This window comes from Phyllopteryx taeniolatus, chromosome 10 (assembly GCF_024500385.1).
Source record: "Phyllopteryx taeniolatus isolate TA_2022b chromosome 10, UOR_Ptae_1.2, whole genome shotgun sequence".
NCBI lineage: Eukaryota > Metazoa > Chordata > Actinopteri > Syngnathiformes > Syngnathidae > Phyllopteryx > Phyllopteryx taeniolatus.
The window spans coordinates 14586084-14612882 of record NC_084511.1 but is presented as its reverse complement, the minus strand read 5'-3'; the positions used below and the strand labels follow the sequence as shown (position 1 = coordinate 14612882).

Genomic DNA, 26799 nt, shown 5'->3' with positions numbered 1-26799 from the left:
AATGAATAGATGCAGTTGTACAAAGAAAAATGTGAGCAGATAGTTTATACAGCTCGCGTTGATGACTTCGGTGATGCCTGTTATTTATAATAATAGACCATGAAACCTGTTTTGTTGAGTTTTTGTTTGTGGATTTTTACAAAATGTGTGTAGCTGTGACGCGCGAACAATCGATTGCACATTTTTCGAAAGCCATGAAGGCATCATTAGACCTTGGAGGAGCGTGAGAAGGAAGAAGGTGGCCGACCCGAGGCAGCGTTATCACCGCTCTTTCCGTCGGCTGAGGCCGTTCTAAATTCACCATATTTTCACCGCCAAGGTGGGAAGAGAACGTTTTAATTACTTTCGTCCACGATGGCAGAGCAGAACAGCAACGTCAGATATCAAGAGGTAAGTCTAGTCTAGCATAAACGACGCTCGCCTGATATCTGCACTCGCGGTTAGCCTGTCATTTGCGTTAACGAGCTAACATTTGGATACGAACGGACTGTAGTTGACTATGGGTGTTTTTCCCCTGTATTAAATCATACACAAATCACTTAAAACGCGTAACGAACCTTGTGTCAAGCGATTTTCTTAATATTATGACTCTCTTTGGTTTCGTATTTCCCAGCGTGAGCTAGCATTAGCTGGGCCGAAATGTTATTTGCAAAGGAGGCAACTTGAAATGTCATCAATCAACAACAATGTCAGAGAACACAAACTGCGCGGATTTAAGATTATAACATCTATCTAGCTGGACGTTTGCTCGTGTAATGTTTACGTCCGGTAATTCAGTTGATGAGATCTTTTTTTGGGGTTATAATTAGTCTAATATTTTTAATCCTGCTGACGATATCTTATTACGACCACTTGTTGCACGCCACACGAATGCACGTTATTTTCTTGTAACATCCGTTTAGTGATTACATTATTTTTTATCGATAGGTTATATTTAGGTTAATGTCTGCCTCAGGTTTACATTCATCCTCGTCAGCATGTCGAGTTTTCGCCAAACGGGTGCATTTGGTCTTGACAAGTTCGTTGTTTTTCACCTAGCTGGTGAATCAGGAGGAGACCCTCCCGACATCTCAAGATGGTCCTGCCCCGGATGCACCTCCTCCCTACAGTAGCGTCGCTGCAGCAAATGCAGGTTAGGAAGCATTCTGCCTCGTCACATTGACTTCCAAGTTGGAACCAGCAAGTGGGAGATTTGCTAAACCTATATAGTATAGTATTGAGGCATAGTGTCCCCACTTTAATGATCATGAAACAAATGTAAATATCAGACAGAGCTAACCCAAGTAAACATAAAATGTAAATTTTAAATGATTTTATTTATTAAGGGGACAAAAAACTATTCAAGGCTACCTGGTCTCTTGTCGAAAAGTAATTGCCCACTTTGGTATTATATGACTATGATTTAACTGTGGCTAATCACATTTTTTTGGAAAGCGGAGTTCATTTTCACTGACCACACCAAGCCTAATTACCTCCAGACAATGTTCAATCAAGAAATTACTTTATAATACGTGTCTAACTAAATTAAGTTGGCCAAAAGAGCTCAAAAAGCAGCAACAAAATGCCTCGATTCAAACAAATTTAAGATCAGATGAGAAATAAAGTAATTGACATCCATCAGTCTGGAAATTGTTAGAAAGCCAATGCTAAAGCTTTAGGACTCCAGCGAACCACAGTGAGAGATATTATCCACAAATGGAGAAAACATGAAACAGGTGAGCCTACCTCGGAGTGGCTGGCCTACAAAAAATGCTCCAAGAGCTCATCTAGAGAATTGCAGGCCTCCCTTCCCTCAGTTAAGGTCAGTGTTCATGACTCAACAATAAGGAAAAAACTACGCAGAAATGAAATCCATGGCATAATTCTAAGGTGAAAACTACTACTGACCAAAAAGAACATAAAGGCTAGTCCTACTTTTGGAAAAATTCAGGACCTGGACGAGTTGCTGTTGATGGAACCATGAATTCTGCTCTATACTGGAAAATCCTGTAGGAGAATGGTTAGCCATCAGTTTGTGACCTCAACCCTAAGCGCACTTGGGTTCTACAGCAGGACAACAATCCAAAACACGCCAGCAAGTCAACTTCTGAATGGTTTAAAAAAAAAAAATGAAAAAATTAAGGATTGGGAGTGACCTGGTCAAAATCCGGACATGAATCCAATTGAAATGCTGTGTCATTATATGTGGGGAAACACTGCCATCATGATCTATATATTTTATTTCTGAAGAACAGACAAATGTTTATTTATATGACAAACTATTATTCTCACTGATGTGCAAAACATTGATTTCCTTTGTTAAACTTACAGTAGATTGAAGTGTTAAAACAGGTTTTTGGTAATGCTCATAGTATTACCACTTTATTTTTGTAAAATTAGTTTAACCAGTTACCCCCCCCCCAACATTATTACCCAGTCTTTCTTGTAAACTTCAGTCTCCTACCAGTGTTATTTTTTTGACTACATAAAATATTAGCAGTAGCTCTCAGTATGATACATTTTAGTTCAATACTTCATGGAGAAGTATTATCATGTTCTAAACGGCAGATTTTTGTAAATATTATAGATGGATTTGGATGCAAAGTCTTCACCAGTAGTGTAATTCATGGCCAGATCATACATGTTGTAAGTGAGTGTGAGTCCACTGACTCACTTGACTGCAGTCGTTGAATTTGGGTAAAACACAAAAGCAGCCGTTAATACGCAGCACATGAAAGGCTTGCCTTGCATGGAATGGTCCATTAACACAACAGTAATGGATGGATATAACCCTAATGTATTCCGCCCTCTGCCTCCCTTCTCTGCTTTTAGTATTCGCCATTTGCAGTGGGTCCTTTGTTACGGTGGTACCAACACAAGATGTTTTGAGGTTATGAACGCTGCTTATTTGTGGTGTAAGAGTACGTTGGCACGCTTGGGCTGCGTTCGTAATCGTTAACTCATTCCCTACTCACTAATCACTATAGAGTGGAACCTCAATATAAAGGACTAATAGGGGCAGGGGGTCGTCGGTTACAGCCGATTGTCCGTTATATTGAACCGCGTTGTCTTTTTTTATTCCACAACGCCCCCCCCACACACACACTTTTTGTGGCCATATGCGCCCTGTACAGTACAAAATTATGTGCTTTTTTCGTGGCCTAAAATGCCCAATACAGTACAAAATTATTGTAAATAAATATAAAACAACTTAAAAATGTTTGAAAAGTTTTACATTTCATGCAAACTTACCACACTGGTGTGCTTGTTGTCATAGTGTGTGTGTTTGCTGTGATCACTACATTGAGGTGTTAAATGAAAAGGCAACGTTTCATGGATATGCATTTGTTCATGAATAAAAGAAAACCCATGTGTCTTTCCCCTCGTCAGTTTTCTTTGAATACAAGGAAGATGGTGGCAGATTCCCCAACCCTCCGTCCTACAGCGTCGCCACGACTTTGCCCTCCTACGATGAAGCGGAGAGAAACAAAGCGGAGGCTGTCGTTCCCCTCGTCACCGGAACAGTCACGGTACTTCTTTGCTCCATCACCAAACACATCCACTTTACTGCCACGAGACAAAGCACTATTACTTACATACTTGCAGGAGGATGACTTTGTGGCCCGGGACAACTTTGAGGATGCTGACCAGCTGCGAATAGGCAATGACGGCATATTCATGCTCACTTTCTTCAGTAAGAAACATGTTCACCCTTTCTTCTCTTGGAGATGTTTGCATTTAATTGTGCTACAGTGAAACTGATGAAGAGGAGCATGTTCTACTACATGACACTGGTCCACCTCCAATTTGTTCAAATTTAAACCAATTTTTCATCCATTAATTTTTTTATAGCGCTTATCCTGATCAGGGTAGTAGGTTAGCTGGAGCCTATGCCAGCCAGCTGACTTTGTGCAGGAAGCAGGGTACATAAATAGGGATGGAGCACTGCCACGAATATTAAAAATCTGAGCGTAATTGAGGACACAGGATAGTTTCCCAAAAAACATGCAGTTGTAAACTACTGCAGTCTTGCTTCACTAGTAACATGTAGTTGTCCTATTAGTATGCCACTATGGAAAGCTGTTTGAGCCTTTTTCACTATCCTTCATAGTCAACTTAAGGTCCATGTACTAGTAAACTCTTCGTTCTCACTAGTAAGACAATTGAGCACACTAGTAGAACAACTGTTGTACTAATAACGTTTATATCCACGACTGTATGACATTCCTGTACACCAGTAGGACAACTTTGGTATACAAGTAAGACAGTTACTGGTGAGGGAAAACTGCACAAGATAACATCTGTGTACTACAAGAACTGCTTGTAAGGTCCGAGCAGAATTTTATATCATCACTAATAGTACTAGTAGCACACAGTTGTCAAGTAGTGCAGTTTTGCCTCACTAATAACCAAGGTGGGTAGAGTAGCTGAAAATATTATTCAAGTAAGATTACTGTTACTTTAGTATGATTTGAGTAAAAAAGTAAAAAGGCCTCTAAATAATTACCTGAGTATGAGTAAGTATTCAGTGATAAAAGAACTCAAGCAGTGAGTAACTGTTGGGTAACTTCGAATCCATTTTAAATCAGCATGAATGTCAATTACAATATAAATTTGCAAATTCAGCAATTACTGAACAATATCACTTCATCTAAAATGTAATCAAATCTGTATAACATAAATTAAGGCAAATTTAGCCTTGAGAAATGATCTTATATTTTGCTCTCTCTTCTCTTTTTCATATAAAATATCTTTGTCCAGCTTAAGGTCCATGTAGTCACGAGTCGTGAAAAAAAACATTGCTTGGAAAACAGTCGGCACGCTGAAAGAGGTGAGGACAAAGATTGTACGAGTACCATGGACCTTAAACTGGGTATCAAAGCTATCGAATAAATGCTCAAACGGCTTTCCATACGTGTTGCAAGATAAGCCAAAGATAAAGGAAATGCATGTTCATTGAACTGAAGTCAGACACTGTTGACCTGCTAATATGCAACTTTACAACTTATGTCTTCCAGTGGCATTTCTCTTTAACTGGATCGGCTTCTTCTTGTCCTTCTGTTTGACCACGTCAGCTGCTGGTCGATATGGAGCCATCTCGGGCTTTGGCCTGTCCCTCATCAAATGGGTTCTTATCGTCAGGGTGAGAGCTAGTTAAGATTAATGACATATACGCAGTGGTGGTTCTAGAAAGTTTTACCTGGGGTGGGAGGAGGTTCAGTTGGTGGGGCAGAGGTTATACCCCAAACCCTGCCACATACAGATTTAAAGTTCAGATTTTATTTTCTCCATTCCCTAATAAATATGTATAACATAGCTTAATATTGAACACTAACTCAGTCCTTGTAGCCTATACAATAATTCTCAAATAATTATAATTTTTTGTTTTTATTAGAAATATTGGACAGGCTACATTGAGTCACAGTCTTTCACACAGTCTACATTTATCACCCCTTTCATTTACTAGTGAGGTAAGTTTGGATAAACTTTAAAACGTTTAAAAAAATAAAATAAAATAAAATTAAAGCTTTTTTTTGCATTTACAATAATGTATTATACTGGGTGTTTTAGCCTCTGAAAAAAAGTACAAAACAATTGTACTGTACTGGTGTTTTTAGGCTACAAAAATGTGCTCCAATTTAACAGTCTGATTTAACAGATGACCCTCCCTCCATTAGTCCATTAAGTTGAGGTTCCACTGTAATTTATGATTGATGGATTCATTGCTGACCGTCGTGTTGGTAACTGGGGTGGCAAGGCATTTTTCAAATTTTATTATTATTATTATTTTTTTTTAATTGGGCAGATCCGCCAGTGCGTATATAGTATCTCTATATTGTGTTTTGATTGGTTGACTTCTGCTCTTTTTAGTTTTCTACCTACTTCCCTGGCTACTTTGATGGCCAGTACTGGCTGTGGTGGGTCTTCCTGGGCTTGGGTGAGTTAAGAAAAAAAAAAAAAAAAACGTTTTAATTGTTGTCAGAATGGTACACTTTGTCTTTCTTTGCATTGCAGGCTTCATGCTGTTCGTCAGGGGCTTTGTTAACTACTCCAGAGTGCGCAAGCTGGGTGATCCCACCTACGCCAGTCTACCCCGAACAAGGGTGCTCTTCATCTATTAGGCCGAGGTGGGCCTGTCATGACGTAACAGTGTGGCGGAAGTAAAGAACCGCTCACTCACATATACGTTGTCAGAAATAGGCCTATAAGTAAAGATTTGGTTGTTAAATTTCACGCTTGATGGGTGGACAGGCAACAAAGGTGAGGAGAGTAACCATACATTGGACTCAAGAGTACTGTTACTTTAGAATAATGTAAAATGTAGTCCTAATATTTACTTGCATAAGAGCAAGTATTCACTGAAAACACAAATACTCGGGTACAGATTAACTCATGAGTAACTTCAGATTTTTTTGTTTTAATCAAAGCATGAGCATCAACTGCATAAAAATGTAAAACGGGAATGTGCAATTTTAGATATTGCCCAACAATATCACTAAGTCAAACAATAATAAATTAAATCTTCAGGCAAATTGTGCCACGAGAAATTGTCTTAAATAGTGATGCACCAAATTTTTGGCCGCCAAAACGGGATGTTGTTATGGCATAAGCAAAAACCGTTTTCGCCGTGCAGTTATGTACACAATATAATAAACATTTAAAAAAAACAAAAAAAAAACACAAAACGGCGCAGTCACATTCAACAGATACCCAACCTCGCTGCTTTTTGCTGTTCGGGTACAAAGAGGAATGTTTGTTGCACTCTATTGCGTGGCGCTCCAGCTAATGCGGCTAAATATGATGCCGAGCTGTGGAGGCGAATGTTTGCTTCACGTTCGGTGTCAATGCAGCATAAGTACTAATCATCGTCTCCATGGCAATGAATAAACTGCACTTGTTACAAGTATTGTTATCACGAAGGCAGGACGAGGAATAATTAACAGGAGAAAGACAAAGAAGCCATGCTAATTGCTAAGCTATTCTGACATTCAGTTGCAAAACACCAAAATAACTGTTTGTGTGATACAATACATTTGTGACATAGGACAGGCTGGAACCGTGTTATAGTGGAGGGTAACCAACTTTGAAGAGCACAATAGACACATTTAATTAATTCAGTGACTAGAGAGAAAATACTGTAATACAAAATACGCGAGACAGTCACACAAGGACTGGAATCGTAATTGAATTAGTTCATTAACGCTAGTACCCTAAGTCACTTTAGAAAAGGGGCATACAGTGGGGCAAAAAAGCATTTAGTCAGGCACCAATTGTGCAAGTTCTCCCACTTAAAAAGATGAGAGAGGCCTGTAATTTTCATCATAGGTATACCTCACCTATGAGAGACAAAATGAGAAAAAAAAATCCAGAAAATTACTGTCTGATTTTGAAAGAATTTGTTGGCAAATTCTGGTGGAAAATAAGTATTTGGTCAATAACAAAAGTTCATCTCAATACTTTGTTATATACCCTTTGTTGGCAATGACAGAGGTCAAACGTTTTCTGTAAGTCTAAACAAGGTTATCACACACTGTTGCTGGTTTTTGACCCATTCCTCCATGCAGTGCCCCTCTATAGCAGTTATGTTTTGGGGCTGTCGCTGGGCAACAGAGACATTCAACTCCTGCCAAAGATTTTCTATGGAGTTGAGATCTGGAGACTGGCTAGGCCACTCCAGGACCTTGAAATGCTTCTTACGAAGCCACTCCTTCGTTGCCCGGGCGGTGTGTTTGGGATCATTGTCATGCTGAAAGACGCAGCCACGTTTCATCTTCAATGCCCTTGCTGATGGAAGGAGGTTTTCACTCAAAATCTCCCGATACATGGCCTCATTCATTCTTTCCTTTACACGGAGCAGTCGTCCTGTTCCCTTTGCAGAAAGACTGTCCCAAAGCATGGTGTTTCCACCCCCATGCTTCACAGTAGGTATGGTGTTCTTTGGATGCAACTCAGCATTCTTTCTTCTCCAAATACGACAAGTTTTTACCAAAAAGTTATATTTTGGTTTCATCTGACGTTCTCCCAATCCTCTTCTGGATCATCCAAGTGCTCTCTAGCAAACATCAGACGGGCCTGGACATGTACTGGCTTAAGCAGGGGGACATGTCTGGCACTGCAGGATTTGAGCCCCTCGTGGTGTAGTGTGTTAATGATGGTAGCCTTTGTTACTTTGGTCCCAGCTCTCTAAGTCATTCACTAGGTCCCCACGTGTGGTTCTGGGATTTTTTCTCACCGTTCTTGTGAGCATTTTGACCACATGGGGTGAGATCTTTCGTGGAGCCCCCAATTGAGGGAGATTCTCAGTGGTCTTGTCTGTCTTCCATTTTCTAATAATTGCTCCCACAGTTGATTTCTTCACACCAAGATGCTTACCTGTTGCAGAGTCAGTCTTCCCTGCCTGGTGCAGGTCTACAATGTTGTTTCTGGTGTCCTTTGACAGCTCTTTGGTCTTGGCCATACTGGAGTTTGGAGTGTGACTGTTTGAGGTTGTGGACAGGTGTCTTTTATACTGATAACGAGTTCAAACAGGTGCCATTAATACAGGTAACGGGTGGAAGACAGAGGAGCCTCTTAAAGAAGTTGTTACTGGTCTGTGAGAGCCAGGAATCTTGCTTGTTTCTAGGTGACCAAATACTTATTTTCCACCATAATTTGCTAATAAATTCTTTAAAAATCAGACAATGTGCTTTTCTGGAATTAATGTTTTTTCCTCATTTTGTCTCTCATAGATGAGGTATACCTATGATGAAAATTACAAGCTTCACTCATCCTTTTAAGTGGGAGAACTTACACAATTGGTGGCTGACTAAATACTTTTTTGCCCCACTGTATAAGTTTAAAAGTAAATTTAGAAATATTTATGATAACCTTTATTAGTCCCACAATGGGGAAATTTTAATCGTTTCAACAGCGATACAGGAAATACAAAAAGATATTTGGCTGCAAATGCGTCTGGCATTACAAGGTTGATTATAATAAATCAAAATAAAAAATATTGAAGCCATGATTTAATGATTATGTTGTGCAATTGAACAGTTTGCAGAATTATTTTTATCCTATTATGTAAGTACTACAATAACTGTCCCACGGTAATTTTAAAAATATGGGAATCCAGACAAATTGATCTGGAAGTGAATTGCTATAGGTTGGCAGCTCTGCAGTCATAGCCATAAATGCGATTTTAATAATAATTGGCATTGTAATTTGTTGAATGTTTACGCTTTCGGGGTTTTAGCCAAGAGTTTTCATTTCAGTGCATCGCTAGTCTTAAATTAGCTAGATATTACATAGCCATTCCGTTCTCTTGTTGTTACAAGGTTCCATGACCATTTGTCACTTTGAAAACTTCTGTGAGAGGCTGCAGAAACTTCGTGTGCCGTCATGAGACTGCCTGGCTCCGTTTGGTTGTTCAAATGGAGTCAAACGTAACTAGTAATAGACAGTAATTTTTGTCTGACAACTAACATCATTCTTATTTTCTTAATTGACCTGCTCAGATGTGGCGGAAGAGGACATCACGACACAGCGTAGAACTCAAACGGATGAAGACGCCTCTTACGCAAACAAACGATTTGGGGAAATAGTTTACTCTTTGGTTGCGATTATATTCATGGTAAGCGGTTAGCAGTACTCTTCCCTCAGTGTAGTCATTAGTGGCGCATGTTATCTCCATCTTGTGTGTAACATTTAATAAGTGATGCCTTAATATTGTTTTGCTAGAATTACAAGCATGGCTTCTTGCTTTCCAGGGAGAGGCTGGAAATCACAACAGGTCTTTAACATGCACCACATAAGCATGCGCTCACTCTATAGCGCCACCTCATGGTTTTATTGTGACTTATATAGGCTCTTGTCACACATTTGTACAGCTGTAAATGACTCCGCCACATCGCTCAACTGAGGGTTAGCAGTGTTGTCTCCTGACTCAGTCAGGGAATTCTTTCAAGTGAAGTCAAATGACTGTGAAATAAAGTAATTGGGACACAATACCCTTATACCTACAGGAGGTTTTTCCCAATACTTTGTCTCTTTAGTGCAGTGTTTCCCAACCTTTAATGCACCAAGACATATTTTACATAATACTAAAAAAATAATAATACGGCACACTACCCAACAAAAGTGTTACAAAAAGTAGATGCTAGTTGTAGCCAAATCTGTTGAAAAGCAATTAATTGTTCTGCCTGTCACTATATTTCACTGCCATAGATGAACAAAGACATTATGTGGTAAATAATTTTCTGACCAATTAAATGAAATTGGATAGTTTCCCTTGGCAGATTAGTAGTTGGGAATCACTGGTTTAATGTACATGCTTGTCACGCATGTGTTTTGCACAACTCTGGTGCAATGTCCAGCATTGCACGCATGTGTTGTGGTTTTTGCCCGTTTTTGCTGTATTAAATCAGAGGAAATTGTTCTTATTCTTCAAAATGAATTTAAAGTCAATGTGGGGTTACCCACTGAAAAATTAATAAGAAAGTACCAATATTCTGAGTCATTTGTGCTGGTATCACACCAACCTAGTTGAGATTTTTGAAGATAATTTACCATTCTGTCTTTACAACATGCCTAAACTGATCAAAATTTGGCTTTTGTTTTTTTCCTTGTGATCTAGAGTTTATTTTCACGTGTTTGAAATTGATGAATTCGAGATGTTTGCTGTCTTTGGGTAAAATAAATATCGAAGAATGTTGTATGCAGGTGCACTTTTACGTGACTGACAAAAATCATTTGACCTCGAGGTTTAAATCCCAGTCTGATCACTTTTCTGATTTGCATGTCAGAAGAATTTTCCATGGAAGCACAACAGTTTTCTTTTTTGCCTTAATGATTTTAACTTTACTGTCTGGGCTTTGATGTTAATTTCAAGTGATGTAGAGCGACATCTTTGAGGTTTTGTTGTTATGACTCTGTACAGAAAAAGAAGATTTGGTTCATTAAATGTCACTTTTAAATACCTTTCCTGTGTGTGGTCTTTCTACTTGCTAAGGCTACAAAAAAATAAAGCCAAGTTTATTTGTACAGCCCCTAAACACAAAAGCGTCTCAAAGGGTTTAGCAGGCACACAGTTGGCAATGATTGCCATCAATGAAAAAGCAAGGTCAGCTTTGCTATGCAACATATTCATGTTCATTTTTCACCAAACACAAAAAGTAGGGTGGTATATTTTATTTTGTGAAATGTTAGTACTTAACTTTAGCAATCAGCAAAATGGCCATATAGCTAAAGCTACACCATCAGTGACTACCTCTGCATTTGGTTAGCAGTACTGGTTTGGATTCTTGTACGTACGACCGTCTTCACTGTTTTTCATTTGATTATTTTTTTTTCTTCTTAACCTAGAAGTGTTTTTCACATTATCTACAGTATTTTAAATAATGACTTTACTACAGTTATACATTAGCGTAGGTTAGTGACAGAAAACATGACACCAAGGTACCTTCCGCCAGGTACAAATTTGTCGTAAACCGCGGACCCTGTAATGTTATTTTAAAAGCTGTTGATAGCTACTTGGATATTGCAATTCACGCCTTGACCACAAAGTGACTCATCAAAATTGCTGGAGTGTTACAAGGGCATTTATTAGCTGTAGTTCATTTAAGTCCAGTTTTCTTTGCTAATAAATAGGATTTCACACCATAAATGGTAACAATTTAACAAACTATAGTATATATTTAATCTTATATATCTTAATTTCTCTTTCATGAGCTAAGGCCTTAGCTAACTGGTTAGCATTGGAGTATGTGAAGATGCTAACTGTTAAATAAATATATAGTGTTAAATAATCAATCAGTGATTGTTTCTGTAATAGATTAAACCATACCAGAGGATGCAATTATTAGAGGTTTCACGTTACAGTATTTTAAAAAGCACTATTGTCTACCTCAATGTTGGCGTTCAATAGCATAGGTTAGTGAAACAGTTATCTACCTGGATTTTGCAATTCACATAATGGCCACTGGGTGACAGTGTAATCAGCAAAATTGCTGCAGTGTTCGTAAAAGTTGAAGGCCATCTACGGAAGTATATCGGTGCCATCGGAGTTTGAATTTGAATTTCTAACTGAATTTTTTTAGCATCGAATTTCTAACTGAATTTTTTTCAGCATCGAAATTCGTATCACTGAAATTTTTCAACATTGAAATTCAACGTAAAAAAATTCAAGATCTTGTGATGTTGAATTTTTTTTACGTTGAATTTCAATGTTGAAAAACTTCAGTGATACGAATTTCGATGCTGAAAAAAATTCAGTGTTAGAAATTCGATGCTAAAAAAATTCAGTTAGAAATTCGAATTCAAACTCCGATGGCACAGATATACTTCCATAGCCATCTGTTATATTTCAATAGGTTAAGATTTGTTAGAAAAGATATCTATTGATTGGATTATAATTTTCACAAACGGTATATTCTAAAATGTTAACACTGTAAAAAAAAAAAAAAAAGGCCATGAGTCGTGTTAGCGATCCAACTGAAGAGTTTGTGTTAGCAGCCAGCTGGGTAGCACTAACCTATGTGGAAAACCTAAGTTACATATATAGTGTTAAACAACAATCAATCACTGAAAAGTTAACAGTTACAATTATAGTGTTAACTGTTGTGTTAGTCATTAAACAGCACATTAGGACGCAAGTATTAGAACGATAAAGTTAGGAGGACGCAAGTATTTGAACGATAAAGTTTGTTAAAAACGTGAATGTCGACCTGCATGATGGAATCCGCACAACAGCCACTAGGTGATTGTATCAGTAAAATCACCATAGTTTCATTAAAATAAAATAAGCAGTCGACATCCATCGATTATCCTGTTCACGGTGGCAGAAAGCTGAAGCCTATCGGAGCTAACTTCAGGCAAAAGGCAGAATACACCCTTGACTGGTCGCCGGTCAATCGCAAGGCACATACAGTATATAGAGACAGACAACCATTCACACTGAGTAGGAACACAACCCATGCTGTTAGTCAGATGAGTGAAATATTACGCTATCAGTGATGCAGTAGACATTCAGTATCTCACAAAAGTGAGTGCACCCCTGCTATAATAGATTAAACTAGAAACAATAAAAATAAAAAAATCCAGTAGGTACAGTAAATGATGTTAAGTCCAGTTTAGCTGTATTGAACTTTGAAGTACAATTTGCATTCAATCTTTTATTTAGGTTACAATTTAATTTGAATTCTATGTGCGATTTTTTTGATTTGGATTTGATTGAATTATGATTTAAGTACACTTTTTATTTGTCTATATTTAAGCGTAGTATGACTGTTGAAACAGTGCATTATGTTACAGTGGCTTCCAAAAATACTCACGATACTTTATAGGAATGAAAACTCTTCCAGCTCCTCAGTTATTTGCCATGAGGTGCCACACAAAATTTCCTGTAAGCAATATTAGAGTGTGAGAGCGATAACGCCAAATGTAACACACCTGCTCTCCGTTCACACGTGAGACCTTATAACACTAATGGGTCACATGTCACCAGGGAGGGAAAATTGGTACCTGGGCCCGATTCAGACAGTTTCACGTCAGGGTGTCCTCCCTTTTGTTGCCGCTGATTTGGCCATTAATGGCTGTGTGTTTAGGGGACAGTCAATTTACTACTGACCACATTAAATTGTAGCTAAGTTTCTTTAGTGATGTCCCATTAAAAGATATTGCAAAAAAAATGTGAGGGTGTACTCATTTTTGTGAAACACTGCACACATATGTTACACATTTTGAAACAAATAGAAATAATGTCTCATGAGTCATGACATTTTTGGTAAGTGCTGGTGTCAGCTGGTGTCAGCATCCAGCCGGCGGGGGAGGAAGAAGATGGCCTTTTGTCCAATGTGTGTCCGGGGACCCAGCTTAGGTTTCCCATTCTTCTTCAGGGCCACGTACCAGCTGTTCTCCTGATACTTGTGAGACCGGTACGTGTTGTAGCTGTTCTCCTCCAGCCTCTCCAGGAAGCGACACTCGTCATTTACAGACGGCTGCGAGACGACACGCGATAGATGGGAAGAGTCACTTGAAACGGATGCCGTCAATGTTGGCAGTGTGCAAAAACTCACCGAAGCGTACAAGCGGCCCTCCTCGTTCATGGCTAAAAAAATTCCCGTTTCTCGTCCTCGGATAACCACCACACCTGGAGCCACAGCCTTGAGCTGCAAAAAAGCTGACAAAAAAGACCACATCAATCATACAAATTCATGCATCACCATTGGTATCAGAGGGGCGGCACGGGGGTCCACGGGTTAGCACATCCGGCTCACAGTTCTGAGGACCGGGGTTCAAAAGTTTGCATGTTCTCTCCGTGCCTGCGTGGGTTTTCTCCAAAACATTCGTGGTAGGTTGATTGAAGACTGCAAATTGCCCGTAGGTGTGAACGTTCGCGCGAACGGCTGTTTGTTTACATGTGCCGTGCAATTGGCTGGCGGCTTGGCTGCTATTGCAGGGAGGTTCGTGAACGCCTCATCTTACTGTGAACGTCCGTGTCGTCCCTTTGGCCGCGGACCGTCCCGTCGGGGAGAATCTGCAGGTGATGTCCGCCGTTCATGCAGTACAGCCGGATGGAAGTCATCCTCCAGCGGGCCTCCAATAGCGAAGAAAATGGGCTTCAAAATCGGCTTTTTTGGGGGGAGGGTGTGCGGGCATACGCGGGCACGAGGGACCACTGGGGCGGATGGAGGCGCGTGCCCGAGCTGGGACGCTCCCCAAAGACGAGTCAAGTACGGAGGACGAGCAGGGACAGTTTTACACGATCCCTTTAAATGGCATATCAGTTCATAGGTCATTGTAAATTCATTACCAAATACACAAAAGAGACAATGTCTATTTATTGGCTATTAAATGCCATAGTACACATGGATGCATTGGGTAATTTCAAAACAAAATACATATTGTGTAGCCCATAATTGCATAAATAGGCTATCAGCGGTGAGCTGTCGGGGCCAGCAAAGCGTTCTCTGCTGGCACGAACACTGTCAGAAGCTCTGATCAACATCCATCCATTTTCTCACTAGGGTTGCGGGCTTGCTGGAGCCTAGCTCAGCTATCTTCGGACCTGAACTGGTCCCCAGCCAATTGCAGGGCACATATAAACAAACAAGCATTCGCACTCACATTCACACCTACGGGCAATTTAGAGTCTTCAATCAACCTACCATGCATGTTTTGGGGATGTGGGAGGAAACCGGAGTCTCGTGGAGAAAACCCACCCAGGCACGGGGAGAACATGCAAACTCCACACAGGCGGGGCCGGGATTTGAACCCCGGTCCTCAAAACTGTCAGGCAGGTGTACCCTGCCTCTCGCCCGAAGATAGCTGGGATAGGCTCAGGCACGCCCGCCTGCGACCCTAGTGAGGATAAGCGGAACGGCAGATGAATGAATGAATGTACTTGAGCGGTGTAAATAAATGTTTTTCTGCGTGAATACAATTTGTTTATTTTGCCTTATTGTACTCTTCAGAGTCTTCCAGATTGCTTAATTTATGTAACAATGAAAAAAATTATCTGCGGGGGCCCAGGGGATACCCCCCTACAATGTTTTTTTTTTTTTTGGTTACCTTTTTCATGCCATTGGTTTGCATGTCTGATATTAGCAATAGGACTGCTTCTTTAAACAATTAAGAGTTGAAATTTATCCTCACAGGGCCAGCAAGCTGGCCGAGATGACATCAGCATTTTTCTGTCCTCAGATTTTTTGGGTCAGAGTTTGACAAGCAAACACATTAAAAATAATAATAATAATACTGTGGCAATCTACACGCAGATTTTGGGTCCAACAGCCCACTTGTGACCTGATGATCTCTCACTGCTGTAGAGATTGTTAACATTTGATCCACTAATTTATTTAGTCTCCTAGTAAATTAAAATGAATTAATACATTTTCTCCAAGCAGCTTGACTGTCTTTATTATTATGTTTTTTAAAATTTATATATAGAACATTTGTCTTTTAACTGGATGGCACGGTGAAAGACTGGTTAGCACAACTGCCTCAGTTCTGAGGACCCAGGTTCGAATCCAGCCTCGCCTGTAGTGAGTTTCCATGTTCTCCGTGCCTGCGTGGGTTTTCTCGGGGCACTCAGGTTTCCTTCCACATCCCAAAAACATGCATGGTAGGTGAATTGAAGACTCTAAATTGTACATAGGTGTGAATGGTTGTTGTGGACAATGAACGTTTTTTTTTTTTTTTTATTAAGATTCCTTACTTTTCCATTGCTTCACACTTTCCATTTTCGGTTCCGCTTATCCTCACTAGGGTCGTGGGTGCGCTGGAGCCTATCGCAGCTGACTCTGGCCGAGAGGCGGGGTCCATGCTGAACTGGTCGCCAGCCAATCGCAGGGCACATATAAATAACCAATCACACTCACTTTCAATTTAGTTTTCAATTAACATTCCATGCATGTTTTTGGGATGTGGGAGGAAACCGGCGTACCCAGAGAAAACTCACAAAAATCAAGATGTATCAAGATGTGATACTGATGGCCAACGATGACATGGCAACATCACAAAACACTGATCATTCTGTTTTGATATCACTTGTGGGCATGTCTGATGTCATATCCGAGGATTGCTTTGACATGTTGTGCCTCATTAACCACGTCTTAATTTTTCAGCTCGGTGAATAGCATCACTCGGCATTGACACACTTTCTGCATTTTTGTACTTTCATGTAGAGTTTCTCTGTGTGATCAGCTCAGCAAAGATCACAAGCCACTTTCAAGCTGCCTACTACTTTCTGAAACACTATCACACAGAAGCACCCACATCACCCACCCCCAGTTTTTCTTGGGAAGGTGAATGAATTAACGGCATTTGACAGAAAGACTGTACAATTATCAATATAAGAATAAAGGTGGTACAGTATTACTAGTGTAAAAATTAAAAAAATTCTGGATTTTATTCCACAACCTACTTCATCGTGCAAATTGAAATTCGACAGGTTAAAATATAAAAATTACTATTTTATAATGATGTCAATCCAGCGTAAGTAGTCAGAACAGTCAGTAAATCAACAAATCCAGTTGCCAGATGGGAAGCGCTTTTATTTGATGAACAAGTACTTGAACACTGACTTACAAAGAATTACATGACTGTCTTTATTTTTTTTAAAATCCGGGGGTCATGGCAAACTACAGCATGTACAAGCCTTTACATTAGGATGGATGAGAGGTACCAAGCGCAAAGACAAGGAAAATATGGAACAGGAGTGGCAATACAGCAGAAAGAGGAACCAAAAACACGAGTGTATACAAAAAAGTTCCCCTTGTCTTTACACAGGGTGTGTGTGTATATATACATATATATATACACATGTATATATATATATATATATATATATATATATATATATATATATATATATACACACACACACACATATATATACATGTATATATATATATATACAATATATATATGCACACACATATATACATGTATATATATATACACAATATATATGCACACCCACACACCCACATATATATATATATATACATATATATATAATGTATATATGTATACATCGCTCTCTCTCTCTCTCTCTCTCTCTATATATATATATATACATATATATATACATACATACATATATTTACTAGACTTTACACCGATCTGATCAGCCTGATAGGTATGGGCCGATAATTAGCATTATATGCTGATCGGCTTTAATGTCATAATTCACAGACGTCATTGATCGGCTCCGCAAAAGACATTTACTCCGTGTCGCCATCGTGTACAGTATATTTGAATCTAAAAACTGGTTTATTTTTAGCCTTGTCGTGTCTCTTTTGATGTAGTACTGTAAATATCTGACAGCCAATAAAGTCATAAAAAAAAAAAAAACATGTCGGCGGTCTGGGATAGACAACATGTAATGACCGGATCAGACTACAAGACAAATTTGGTTTTTCACGATTGCACTATGTCAGACTACTGCAATAAAATCTTGTATTCCGATACCACCGCATCCCGTCTTTTACCATCACTGGGCTTTATGTTGTCAACTCAAACACGACTGGATACACTCGTTACCATGGCCACGACAACAACAATCGATCGCGTCGTGTGTATTATAAGAACAAAATGAGGAAAGACGTGTGCTGGTGGTCAACGATGCTCGGGAGAGGACTTTAATTCAAGGATTGCTCGAGGTACGTTCACTTACTTTTAATACGATACGGGTTGCAAGCAGGCAACAAAATGTAATGTAGCCTAGCAAGCTAGTGCTAGCACTAACGGTTGTACCGGCGTTCTGTCGAATCATGCGCTAAGGTTTCGGTGTGTGTGAAGTAATTTAATTACAGTAAGTTAGCACCCATTATTTTTGTCATGTTGTAATGTTGGTTTGACCTGACTGATTAGAATACATGACCTGACAAGATATTTTTGAAGAAACTCAGTACACAAGTATGTACAGTAAATGAACAAATCATTTAAATAGACACATTGCTCCATCTTGTGATCGGATCGGTGATCGCTTATTGTTTTTTGTTTTTTTAAACTCGCTGATGATCGTGTAAAGCCTTATTTTATATATATATATATATATATTAGTGTATGTACAGGAAAAAAAAGCTCGTATTTGCCCTTGACAAGACTACAAATGTCTGCATAGCATTTGTTTGGAAATCAATTTTGTACAACAGTTGGCTAGTGCAAATCCCGTTCAAGCCGGCTGATGACTATAATAAACACTTAGTGTGGCAAAGACTCGACTCCTATCCTAGGCTATTTTATTCACAGTTTTACACAATTTCACCGAAGCCATCGTGTTTCATTTTACAAAAACACAAACCAAAACCAAACAGAGCTACTTGGTGAGTTTGTGTGGAGAGTAAGTGCTTTGGTCACCTTGTAGTCAAGCAAACATCAGTTCTGTGTGTGTGTGTGTATATACGTGGTCTGATCCATGCTTGTATGTGTGTTCCTGAATGTCTGGCCTGTATGAAAATAGCTTATATGTGACGTGGTGGTGATAGTTTATCTGTCGTTTCTCTTGCATATTCTGAACAAGACGAGGCAAGTATTAGTACTTAAAGTATTTGTATATATATCTATATGTGATACAAAAGAGCAGCAGCAGAGATTTTTGTACACTAATGTGAAAGTAAACGTTTAACAAAGATGGCAAAAAAGTGCTTTTTTTTGATAGGCAAACCTATAAAGAAAAAAAAAGCTGACAGCTGAGGACCAAAAAAAAAAAAAAAAAAAAGGAACGAGATTTGTCACTCTCTTCTGCTTATCTGGAGTTGAGTCGCAGGGGAGCAGCTTTAACAGGGAAGCCCAGACTTCCCTCTCCCCAGCCACTTCATCCGCGCTCTACCTGAGGCGTTCCCGGCCCAAGCGGGAGATGTAGTGTCTCCATCATGTCCTGGTCGTCCCTGGGGCCTCAAGCCGGTGGGACGTGCCCGGAACACCTGCCCAGGGAGTCCACCATGAGGCATCCAAACCAGATGCCCAAGCCACCTCATCTTAGTCCTCTCAATGCGGAAGAGCAGCGGCTCCACTCTGGGCCCCTCCCGGATGACCCGAGCTTCTCACCCTCTCTCTATGGGAGAGACCGGACATCCTGCCGAGGCCACTTATTTTGGGCACGGCCACGACCCACACCTCGTGACCAAAGGTGATGGGAGGAACGAGACTGTACGGCAAATTGAGAGCTTGGGCTTTCAGCTCAGCTCCTTCACCACGACAGAGTCCGCATCACTGCGGATGCTGTAACAATCAAATCTGACTTGTTGCCGGCACTGCGGATCAAACTCTGACACCTGTCGTACAGGGACCGAACAGCCCGTATTTGGGGCTGCGGTACCCATTTTCTCCCAGAGCTCCCCTCACAGGACAGCTCAAGGGAGACGGTCGAACACCTGCTCCAAGTCCCCAAAACACATGTAGACTGGTTGGGCAAACTCCCATGCACCCTCGAGGACCCTGCCGAGGGTGAAGAGCTGGTTCACTGTTCCACAGCCAGGACTAAAACCACACTGCTTCTCCTGAATCTTGAGATTCAACTTCTCGACGGACCCTCCTCTCCAGCACCCCGGAATAGACCTTACCAGGGGGGTCGAGGACTGTGATCCCCCTGGAATTGCAACACACCCTCGGCTCCCCCCACCACCTCGGTCCGCCAATTTAGAGACACTGTCCCTGATGTCCATGCGATGTTGCAGAGGTGTGTCAAACAAGAAAGCTCCACAACATCCAGAGCCTTTAGGAGCTCTGGGCGGATCTCATCCACTCCCAGGGCCCTGCCACCGAGGAGCTTTTTAAGCACCTCGGTGTCTTCAACCACAGAGACAGGAGAGCTTGCCTCAAAGACTAAATAAAGGCAGACCAACTGGGTTGAAGTGATATGAGGAGCTTCATTGAGACCAAAGTAGTGCTTTGGTACCATCTTGTGGCATCTAAAAACAATTATACACCTTTTTAGAGGAGCTTCTATTACTTGCAGACTTTCACTATTCACGGCAGTATTTTAGGGAAATGTTTAATAGTTCCTAGGGGGGCAAATAACTTGAACCTTATCTGTAAAAGTGCCTATTTTTGATTATTATTATTAGATATTATGAACATTTGTTGGTTCAATGGTTTTGGGGTTATTATAATTCAAAATCATTGTCTTGGCTGGTCCTGATACTGACGCTTCCATTTTGCCTTGTATTTCCAAGATAAATGTGGCCTAGTTACCACACAATGCGCCAATAATCCACCCGAGTTCATGACTTGTCCAATTGATTCATCCATGTTTTGGACTCAATAATCTCACAATTCAAATTCATTTGATAAAACTGGAGTATTTTGTGCTTAACCCACGACACACACATCCTGACGGCATTGAACACATCAAACGGAGGCTCAACGGCTTGCAGGTCCAACACATGCAGGACCATGCGAACGCAAAGAGAGTGGAGCTTATAGGTGTGGTGGAACAACGGGTAGCCCGAAGAGCCCAAATCCAAACTATTTCAGTCCAGCGGCTGATAGAAACAGTCACACGTCCCGCATCGGCCACAACACACCATGAGGCTGTTTGGCAAGCAAATACTGTTCTTGCCGTGAGGAGGAGGAAGGGTCATGTTGGTCTTCCTCACGAGCCTGTGGTGCTTCTCGACTGAACACACTTTAAAGTACTGCTGCTAACGTTTTAAGACAAGGTGGACAAGGGGACTTCACAGTAGGGGGGCAAGGAAAATAGTGACCTCTGATTTAATTAATCGGTATGTTGAGTTGCCCACTTGAATAAAGGCTACACATCAAACATAGCTTAGAGAAAATCCTAAATTTGCACCCAATTTTATTATTATTATTGTTTTAATCAGGAAAGATCCTGTGATTACTCCATCCTTGCAAAAGAACAGTTCAAATAAAGTACAGTACAATTAACATTCATGCCCACAACTGTATAATGAAGAGGTTTTTCCCCAAAATGTACAAAATGCCAATTTTTAAAAAGGAACTTGCCCTGCCATTCTATTGTCTACAGATTTATCTATGTATACTATTCAATTTACACTCTGCGAAGTTTGTAACATTTGATTAATAAACTTAACAACTTGGTATAAAAACCTGATCTGAACAAGGAAACGGGTTCAGCGATGCAAAACAGTCCAAACAGACAAGTAGGAAAAGTGTGTTTTTCTTTTTTTGTTGAAATGTTTTTTGTTTTTTGTAACCCAGTGTCATGCATTGTGATGTGATCACGTGGCTTGGTAAACTCAGTAGGTTAACATTGCAGAAAAGTCCACTGCATGTTCATGTTCTGTTTAAAATGAAAACTCTAAAAATGCATTTCTGGGTGTGCAGCATTAGGAACAAAAATATATTAAATAAATTTAACTAAAACTTCTAGCATTTGCACATCTGGGTAAATATTATTTCTCTCAGACTAATCCATATGGATTTTTTTTTTTAGCCTTTTGGAAAAGAACTCTTCATATACATGTTTGGGTCCAGGGAAGGAAGCAAATTTTAATTTGCGTCTTGAATTTCTACAATTTAGGAAACCCTTGCATTATACAATAATATTATAGTTATGATAAAACATATTACATTGCTGAACCATTTTATAACTAAGAATCATTATTTAACATAAAATATAATCAGTACAAAAAATAAGGATTCTTTCTAAGCCAAACCTCAATAGCACTCTCTCTTCAGTAGAATAACAAAGCCACTACATGAGGAAATACGGTAACCGTTAGTGATGTGTTTAACTTTAAAGGCGTAGGTGGGCATATTTAGTAAAATACTGAGATGATTTTGTTGGTGACACATGGATCAATCCCCGCAGACACAAAGTGACGCTAACACTGATACACACACACAATCACCATCACGGCTGAACGGTTGCACCCTTCAGATGCATTAATAAGGATCTCTTTTCTGATTGGTCGACGCGAATCACATTCTGTTAAATTGAGTCGAGGGCGAAAGTAAAGTGGGGGTGCCAAATTGAGCTTAGGCAGGCTAAAACCTAAAATCTTGCATGAAGACTACGACTAAGCCATAGCTGTCCTTCACAGTCTTTTAAAGCCTATATAGAAGGACAAGAGGTGCTAACATCGCACTTTGGCAAATTAATGTGTGGGATGATGAATATTCACACGCATACGCACATCCACTCAAAGGACCGAGGAAAACACAGCCGTTTAAAAAGAAAGCATTGCAACTGCATGTTGTACAATCAGGGTAAAACTGCGACGGTCTGAGGAGAGGCACGCCCCGAGAGGTATGACGACATAGCTGAGATGATATTTAACGCAAAAAAAAAAAAAAAAAAAGGCACTTTTTTTTTTCCCTTTTCATGAAACGACGTGTGTAAACCTGGAAGAGGTCAGCTTGGGGAGAAATCATCCTTTTGAATGGCTAATGTAATAAAACAGTACTTGGGAACTATTTTAACATCAAAAAGGACAAAAGCACAGAATGAAGCTCAATAATCAAGGAGGGTTGCTATCTAGTCGCAGCCTCTTATGAAAACTAAAGAGTTAAAAAAAAAAACCAATTAGTCATGAAGTTTCTTCCATGTGATTACAACCTGGAAAACTTCCAGAATGTGAAAATACTATTAGAATCTGTACGGAGTTATTTATGTGTAGAATCTATTGGATATAGTTCCGTATTTGAAGGAAGCCACCTGAGACAACATGGGTGTGAAGCGCTTTCGTCTCCAAACAATTCCTAAGAAATCTTAAAAAAAAACCTCTGTGCACCTCCGGCTGCTCCCTCCAGACCTCTCACTCCCAAAGACATACTGAGTCTTTTCGCTGTCGCTCTTCAGGGTGAAAGTAGGTGTTGGTCTCTCGTATTAAGGCATGTTGTGCGTTTGGAGATAGCAGTCATTTCTGGTGGAATAGGAGCGCTTTGACGCCCCCGGCCTTGACTTTGGGAAGTTGGTAGCTGATGATCTCGGCCAGCATCTCGGGGAACTCCACACTCAATGATTTATTCACGAAGGTGTAGAAGCAGAAGTTGAGAAGCCCACCGACCATCTGCACAAACAGACGACGACAACATTAATGCAAGCACCCACTGCTTTTTAATCGTGATTAGCAGGACAGAAAATGGATGGATTGATGGACTTGGATTGAAATTATTTGCAGACAATGGGCCTCATTCACTAATAAATGTGTAGAAATGTTTCCACAAATTGAGAGTACATGCAAAATTACCGTCAGATTCATGACATTTGCATACCAGCCAATTTTCTTCACACCACTGTGCGTATGTTAATGAAACAGAATTCCTTCTATATGACAGGCTTGTGCCCGTGACCTGCAATCTGCATAAGCCGCACCCCTATTTCCCTGAAAAAGCGTGTCCGTCGGATGAATCTCAGCCAATGTGAGAGGTTTAAGTCACAAGAGATGGCTGATCCAAAACTTAAAAAACAATGACAAAAAAAAACCTTTCATCTTTATCCTGTATTCAAAAAGTTGGTATCATCGGAAACTGGCAACATGTAGCATAATAATCATGTTAATCATTGCTCATGAATTCTGAAGTTAAATGAGAGAATTTGGTCCAAAACATACGTACACAAAATCAATTTAAGAGCTGAGAGTGAGCTAACACTACACACGTATACATTGTTAAATTACATAGTAAGGAATGCATATAGCACAGCCAAAGAGGCATGTAGTTGATGAAATACATGAAATTATATTTATGTCATATGCCAACCGGAGTACGTCATGATTCGACCACGCCAGCGGCGGTGTGTGTGTGAGAATAGATCAATTTACATCACAACAGCAGCTGCAGAAATCCGCTGTCGGCATGATTTAAGCACAAATCTGTGCGCACGCACGGTTAGTGAATGAGGCCCAGTGACTGCCTGATTTGTGGAGTGAGTTTCCTCACTGTCGATGCTTTGCCAGACTTCTACTTGCTGCTTGTTTGTGGTTCTCGCCTTGCTGCCTTCACGTTTGCCTTCAATAAGTGAAAAGTATGCACTCTTGGTTGGAGCTCAGGCCACTGACTTGGTAATTGAAGAATATTCCATGTACAGTGTTTGCCTTTCAAGTCTCAGGTCACCATCTACCCGCACTGACTTGTCGGTTTTGTTGCATTTGTCTGAATATGAGCAGAGAGTATTGCAGTATAAACCTCACAGTCCATCGTGTTACTTCTGTCAGCAGTCACCTCGTCAATGAACACCAGTGAGAACGTTCCATTAGCTACCATACATGTCTAAACAATTCCTCCACCATGTTTGGCCCACGATGTGGTATGCATTGGAGCTATTCTGCTCCTTCTCCAAATGTTTCCCATACCACAATTCTGACACCAGCTGGCATCGGTACATCCATGAATGCGTCTCTTGATTGTAGATTTGGACAATGATATAACTACCTTCTCCATTGTATTCTATACTGCTGTTGATTTTGTGAAGTGTTTTTTGTCCATCAAAAGTCTTTTATAATCATCAGCTTTAGTTTATTTCCAAGGTCTTCAAGGCCTTTTGATGCTTTGGAGCTCACCACTGCTTTCTTTTGTTAAAACAGTACCAAAACTGCTATCCCTCACAGATTTTTTTTTCAGCCTCCTTCACTTGGATTGAGGTCTCTTTGACTTCAAAGTGGTAGCTCTAGTCAGGCAGTTTCCAAATGTCAATACCTGACATACTTAGTTTCATTTGTCTTGAAGCAGCAAGGGAATAGGACCGTACCAGGACTATTAGGCAACAATATTATTGAGTCCTGGAAAATAGAGGTACTTTGCATAAAATGGTTGTAATTCCTAAATGGTGGAAAAATCGTGAGAACAAACATTTCCAATACTTACTGTCAAGTCCACTGTTATTAATGTATATGACAACGTTTGTTACTCTTCTGTGTTCCTGTGTGATTGTGTCCCGGTTTCTAACCTCGTGCATGGAGTCCAGCAGCTTGGTGAGCTGGTAGAAACGCTGCCAGTTCTGGCTGGAGTTCTCCTCTCGCTTGACGATGGCTTTTCCCAGCTCTTTGATGTATGACATGCGGATCTCGTCGAAAGCCGCCTGACTCTTCAAGCCGTCTTTTGGCACTGCAGAAAAAGGAGGTACAAACATGCGTGTTCATCTCAGGCCTCTGAGGACTGCTTCAAAGTATACGGTGATCTGATCTGAAGAGAGACTCACCTATACTGAGCAGGAGCAGGACCTTCATGCACAGATACTCATCAAGGGAAACCTGCAGCCGGACAAACTCGCTGCTAATCCTCATCATCTGCTCACACTGGTCGGCCATGTATGGCAGCTTCATTCGCTCTCTTCAATCACAGAAGAAAAGCAAGTGGAAACAGTGTGAGTCAAGGCGGAAGCAGTGTGTTCGAGGGGTCCTTCATTCACAGTTTGTTTTTCTTTGTAGATTGCTTATGTAAACAAGTCATTGCCACATACTCGTTCACGATTAGGTCAGGAGCAAAAAAGAGGATGTTGCCGTTACACTGCTGGTAAGACCTCCAGCCCAGGCTGAAGGACATGAGGAAGAGCCAGGAGCACTGGAGCAAGGTCATCTGGTCGTCAAGGTGGAGGTTCCTGAAACCTGAGTGGAAGGAGAGTCCGGTTGAAGAGTAAGACAGCAAGTGGCAACAAGACGTCACTATATGGAGATGGTTAAGAAAAGTCAGTGGCTGAGTGGGGATGACGAGCTTCTCTCCACAACTAGCTCACCAGAATAAACCCACCTGGCAAAGCTTTGGCCCATTTGACCGCAGAGGTGAGCTGTCGGCCGCCCAGTCTGTTCAGGGAGGTCAGGAAGCGGGCGAGTGTGTCAGGCAAGGAGCTATCGTAGCCTGAGTAGAGGGTGTCAGGCTCGATGGCCTTCAAAAGGGACAGCATGGTGGGGGCCAGCTGAGGCATACACTTGGGGACAAGTGCCTGGGGTTCGGCTGGCTTGGGGGGTAGCACCTCGGGCGGGTTGCTCGTCTGCATACCTTTTAAGCGATTCTTCTTGGTTTTACGTGCTGAAGAAGAGTAAAGACAGACAAGTCAAGAAGACGATTAAAAGGACTCTAGGCGGGATATACTGTGCGCAGTCAACCGCGTGGCTGTACCTTCTAGATTCATGCCCGCCATCAGACACTTGCGGAAGCGGCAGGCTGGGCAGTTCTTTCTCCTGATCTTATCTATGATGCAGTCATTCCTTCCAGCGCATAAGTAATTATGTTGTCCTGAGATGCACAGCAGAATAAGATTCATGTTAACAGAAGGTTGCAACAACAAAAAAACATAGTGACTCCCCGCTATATTGCAGTTCATCCTTCACGCCCCAGCTGCAACGCGGACTTTTAAACAATTATTTTGTGGGGGGTTTTACACCATACAGACAAGTCTGAATTTTGAAT

At 40.7% G+C, this 26799-nt stretch overlaps 3 protein-coding genes across 5 annotated transcripts in view; 1 reads left to right on the top strand and 2 right to left on the bottom strand.

Annotated features, from left to right (window-relative positions):
- Positions 1-161: 161 nt before the first annotated feature.
- LOC133484305 (NEDD4 family-interacting protein 1-like) lies at positions 162-10938 on the top strand. 2 transcript variants are annotated; one of them, XM_061786613.1, is made up of 8 exons: positions 162-390; positions 1039-1132; positions 3370-3509; positions 3586-3673; positions 4998-5122; positions 5851-5917; positions 5995-6140; positions 9477-10938. In XM_061786613.1, the coding sequence occupies exons 1-7, from the start codon at positions 355-357 to the stop codon at positions 6099-6101; spliced, it is 657 nt and encodes a 218-aa protein (XP_061642597.1). In that variant the 5' UTR covers positions 162-354; the 3' UTR covers positions 6102-6140; positions 9477-10938. The 2 variants fall into 2 exon arrangements, with proteins under 2 accessions (XP_061642597.1, XP_061642596.1); XM_061786612.1 differs by having other exon boundaries at positions 176-390; positions 5995-6107.
- Positions 10939-11540: 602 nt separating this feature from the next.
- On the bottom strand, positions 11541-23305 carry fgf1a (fibroblast growth factor 1a). 2 transcript variants are annotated; one of them, XM_061786966.1, is made up of 3 exons: positions 23184-23305; positions 14034-14137; positions 11541-13955 (listed from the first exon to the last, which is right to left on the bottom strand). In XM_061786966.1, exons 1-3 carry the CDS (start codon positions 23221-23223, stop codon positions 13755-13757), a joined length of 345 nt encoding a protein of 114 aa, XP_061642950.1. In that variant the 5' UTR covers positions 23224-23305; the 3' UTR covers positions 11541-13754. The 2 variants fall into 2 exon arrangements, with proteins under 2 accessions (XP_061642950.1, XP_061642949.1); XM_061786965.1 differs by lacking the exon at positions 23184-23305 and adding an exon at positions 14443-15939.
- Positions 16992-26799, bottom strand: part of nr3c1 (nuclear receptor subfamily 3, group C, member 1 (glucocorticoid receptor)) — a 31193-nt gene continuing 21385 nt past the window's right edge. The window contains exons 4-9 of the mRNA XM_061786964.1: positions 26509-26625; positions 26140-26418; positions 25853-25997; positions 25592-25722; positions 25340-25497; positions 16992-23462 (exon numbers count right to left, since the gene is read on the bottom strand). Coding sequence (XP_061642948.1) covers positions 23310-23462; positions 25340-25497; positions 25592-25722; positions 25853-25997; positions 26140-26418; positions 26509-26625 — 983 coding nt within the window. The 3' untranslated portion in view covers positions 16992-23309. The remainder of the gene's footprint in view (positions 23463-25339; positions 25498-25591; positions 25723-25852; positions 25998-26139; positions 26419-26508; positions 26626-26799) is intronic.